Genomic DNA, 5,000 nt, shown 5'->3' with positions numbered 1-5,000 from the left:
CATATATAGATATATGTAATATGTATTATATATATGTAATATGTATTATATATATATATATATATGTAATATGTTTATATATATATATATATGTATTATGAATATATATATATATATATATATGTATTATGAATATATATATATTTATATATATGTAATATGTAATATGTAATATGTAATATGTAATATGTAATATGTATATGAATATGTATATATATGTAATAATTATATATATGTATATATATGTATGTAATATGTATATATATATGTAATATTTATATATATACCTATTACATATATATGCATATTACATATACATATATATATACATATTACAAATATATAATACATATTACATATATATATGCAATATGTAATATGTATATATATATAGTATGTATATATATATGTATATATACATTTATGTTATATGTGTATATATACATATATGTATTGTGTATATATATACACACATATATGTAATATATATACACACATATATGTAATATGTATATATACACACACACATATGTAATATGTATATATATACACACATATGTAATATGTATATATATACACACCCTTTATGTAATATGTATATATATACACACATATATGAAATATGTATATATATACACACCTATATGTAATATGTATATATACACACATATATGTAATATGTATATATACACACATATATGTAATATGTATATATATATACACACATATATGTAATATGTATATATATACACACATATATGTAATATGTATATATACACATATATGTAATATGTATATATATATATACACATATATGTAATATGTATATATATATATACACATATATGTAATATGTGTATATTTATATTTATATATATATGTAATATGTGTATATTTATATTTATATATATATATATGTAATATGTGTATATTTATATATATATATATATATGTAATATGTGTATATTTATATTTATATATATATTGTAATATGTATATATATATATATTGTAATATGTATATATATATATATTGTAATATGTATATATATATATTGTAATATGTATATATATATATATATATATATATATTGTAATATGTATATATATATATTGTAATATGTATATATATATATATTGTAATATGTATATATATATATATATATATATATATGTAATATGTATATATATATATTGTAATATGTATATATATATGTAATATGTATATATATATGTAATATGTGTATATATATGTAATATGTGTATATATATATGTAATATGTGTATATATATATATGTAATATGTATATATTCGTGAAATATGTATATATATATATATATATATGTAATATGTAATATGTATATATTCGTGAAATATGTATATATATATGTAATATGTATATATATATGTAATATGTATATAACAAATGTATGTTACATATATATATACATACATAAATATATACATATATATACATACCTACATACATACATAGTTACATATATTTACATAAATTCATAGAAATATGTACATAAATTCATAGATATATATACATAAATTCATAGATACATATATATACATAAATTCAAAGATACATATATACATAAATTCAAAGATACATATATATACATAAATTCAAAGATACATATATAGATAGATAAATTCAAAGATACATATATACATAAATTCAAAGATACATATATACATAAATTCAAAGATACATATATATACATAAATTAATTATATATATATATCTATACACACACACACATACATAAACAATATACATACATACATATATATATATATACATATATATACACATACATACATATATATATTAAAACATATACATGTAGATATACATATATAGCTTTTGCAGCTGGGTCTGGTTTGGTAAATCCAAATCTTTTTCTGTGTAGATATATGAAAAGTTACAATTCCATATATATTTTTGATGAAAAAAGGGGTTATAGATGGAAGAAAGGGATCTAGGTTCCAACTAAAAAAAAAAAAAAAAAATAATAAGAGCATTAACACCACTAAAATTCCATATAATAAAATATAATAATCATGACTGAGGGGTGAAAGAAACAAGCAATTCTTGGTAAAACATTGTTTCCAGTATAAAAAAGAACTTATTAAAGCCCTATATACACAAGAATTAATTTGATTTATAACCTGAGTGAATGAAAATGTGTCAAGTATACCTGTAATGCCTATAATGTATATAAACATCACAAATGCTTAAAAGTGCATACCTGAATTAGAGATGCTAATTCTAATAGATATATCCAGTGCTTGCAGGGCAATTCCAGGTTTCTAAATGGATTTATCACCGGTAAACTTTGATGAAATTTACTACAGAACAAAATACACTCAATAAATAAATCTTCACTAAAAAATTATACATAGAAACACTTTTATTATCTGTTCTGGAATTACAGAAACTAAGACTATGAAGAAATGATGGAGTGCAAGATGTTATTCCAAGAATGTACATTCACATTTACAAATATACATTCTTGCTATGATAATATATTAAAAGTGGCGAAGTTGATTAATGATGGAAAAGAGAATCAAAGGCAGCACAGACATATATATACTGGGGAATAATAATAATAATAATAATAATAATAATAATAGTTGCAATAATAATAAGACAGTTATGCAAATGTGACATCAGATGACAATGAATGAGTTATAAAATGAAATTTCCTTGTCCAATTCATTACAGTCGCCTACTGAAAGGATTTAAGTTATATATTTAACACCATATAGTTCAAGGTTCAATAGGTTCATCACTGAGATCTGGAATAGGATTCTGGTATGAACATCTGGAATTATTAATTTCAAACTTATTTCTCTCTCTATACATACGACTGATAACACTAACAAAACCTAATTTTATGTCTTGAGCTAATCTGATAATTTCTGGCAGACAGGGAGTACTACTACATCTTGGTGAATCATGGTGAGGACAAAGACCAAATTATCCTGGGCAGCTGTTTTACTAGTAACTTAACGGTTAACAAATCTTTGGCCCTAGGAATGCTGGAGCTATAGGGTAAAAATAAAAAGATAAGGAATAAAGAACCACAATAAGGCACTACAAAAGGAACGGAAACAAGAATTAATGCCACAACAAAAAAATTTATCACATATCACAAATTGCAAATGCGTCTATCTATTCCACTTGCCTCTTTCTCAAAAATATTATTGATCCCAATACCCTTCTGTACACCTCTTTTTTTAATCAAAACTGCTTAAAGGATAATCTGTCACCAAAATTCACATCAAGAAGCATTAGTATTTTTCTCAATCCACCTCTTATTTCATATCTCTAATTCAGTGGGCATATGAAAATAATATCTATAATACATTTTTAAACTCTTGCTATTAACTTTACATTTATAATTCCCTTCTCAAATTAAATTTCCTCTTTGATCTAATTCCTGTCAAAAATATTGGCATAATTTACAAATTAGAAATTAAATCCACACTCAATGACAAAGTTACTTCAAGAGTTGTACCCAATATCTTCTTACCTCTACACTTAAAAGAATGAAGGCAAAGGAGGCTATTAAACAAGTTTTACCACTTCTGTTTGAAACTGTAAAATTTAAAACACACTATATACTGGCAAAACTTTGGTTAGGTTTAGATCATCAACATGGGAGAGTATTACAGTGCAGATATAAATTACTTTCCTGTAATTTCACATTTCTCAAATAAAGCCTTAAAATGGAAACCTGCGGAGACTGGCAGTGTGGGTGGCAGTGTGGGTTGATGGGTGATGCTGTTGCTGGCAGTGGCAGAATCGCACAATACTGTACCTATCTGGGCTAGTTACTATTGAGTTACTTGAGCAAGGAAATAGAATTGGCTTGAAGTGACCAGACAGTACATTATGAAGAATGTTATGTACCAACAAAGGAATGGTTAATTTTCCTAGTCATTCTTTAATGATATAATAATACAACATTTATGAAGTGAATGATATAAGCACATCTGTACCACCAGCTTACATGTACGCACAAGCACGTGTCTATGGGAATGCATGCATTCAAGACAGCACACATATATACAGGATTACAGGTTGAGAATAGTATCTTCATAATTCGCCATCCAGTCACTGCAACATAATAACCACACCCTAACTAAAACTGACAAAACATATCCTTAATTCATATATTTAATGTACCTAGATCAGCAAAGCTAGACTGCAGAGAAAATGGGTACAAAATTTCTCAACAGTATGAAACTTTGGCAAAAGTACAAAACTCTAATAAAGATACAGCTATCAGGTCTTTATTAATGACAGGAAAATATTCAGACAAAGAATTATATAAATACTTAAAAAGAGAATACAAAATATAACTAAGCCAGAACAATCCTGACATTAGCTGATGTCTATAATGTCAGAATAAAATAATATTTCATTGCACTCTACACTCAACAGGTCACAACACTGCTAGTTTCAAGTTGTCTTGTGGAACTGCGTAAATCTTCTTATTTCAACTTCTGTATCCTGTAAAACAATGTGCATCATGAATCATGAGATATTATTCAAACACATGAACATACAGAAACAGAAAAGTCTAAGAAAGCAACATGCAGGCATCTCACTATATGGTCAACTGTTGCATGACTGTTCAATTTTATTACCAAATTTTCTATACCAGAAATCTTAAGGCTATCTCCTATGATCCACTTTATGAATTGATATTGGTGTTACAATCACATGACCTTTAACCCAATGGCGCCGGGTATAGCAAATTAAAAAAAAACTCTACGCTCTGGCGAACGGCGGCAGCGCGCCGACTCCGAGCGCGTGATATCGGTCCATCAAGCCGAATCATTGCCTCGGGGCGTTTTGGCGCGGCGCCGCTGCGGACAGCCGCACGCCGTGCGTATTGTTATGACGGCGATAGCCGTGACCCGTCGCCATTGGGTTAAGCAAAGATTGATCCACCTTCACAAAGTGTATTCTTTGTCTG

General features: G+C 26.3%; 1 protein-coding gene across 6 annotated transcripts in view; it reads right to left on the bottom strand.

Annotated features, from left to right (window-relative positions):
- Positions 1-2,101: 2,101 nt before the first annotated feature.
- Positions 2,102-5,000, bottom strand: part of LOC125044191 (ATPase family AAA domain-containing protein 2-like) — a 60,987-nt gene continuing 58,088 nt past the window's right edge. For all 6 annotated transcript variants that reach the window (XM_047640673.1, XM_047640674.1, XM_047640676.1 and 3 more), the window contains one exon: positions 2,102-4,531. In XM_047640673.1, coding sequence (XP_047496629.1) covers positions 4,481-4,531 — 51 coding nt within the window. In that variant the 3' untranslated portion in view covers positions 2,102-4,480. The remainder of the gene's footprint in view (positions 4,532-5,000) is intronic.

Source organism: Penaeus chinensis, chromosome 35 (genome assembly GCF_019202785.1).
Source record: "Penaeus chinensis breed Huanghai No. 1 chromosome 35, ASM1920278v2, whole genome shotgun sequence".
NCBI classification, from domain to species: domain Eukaryota; kingdom Metazoa; phylum Arthropoda; class Malacostraca; order Decapoda; family Penaeidae; genus Penaeus; species Penaeus chinensis.
The sequence above is the reverse complement of the archived record's forward strand: the minus strand, read 5'-3'. Positions and strand labels throughout refer to the sequence as shown.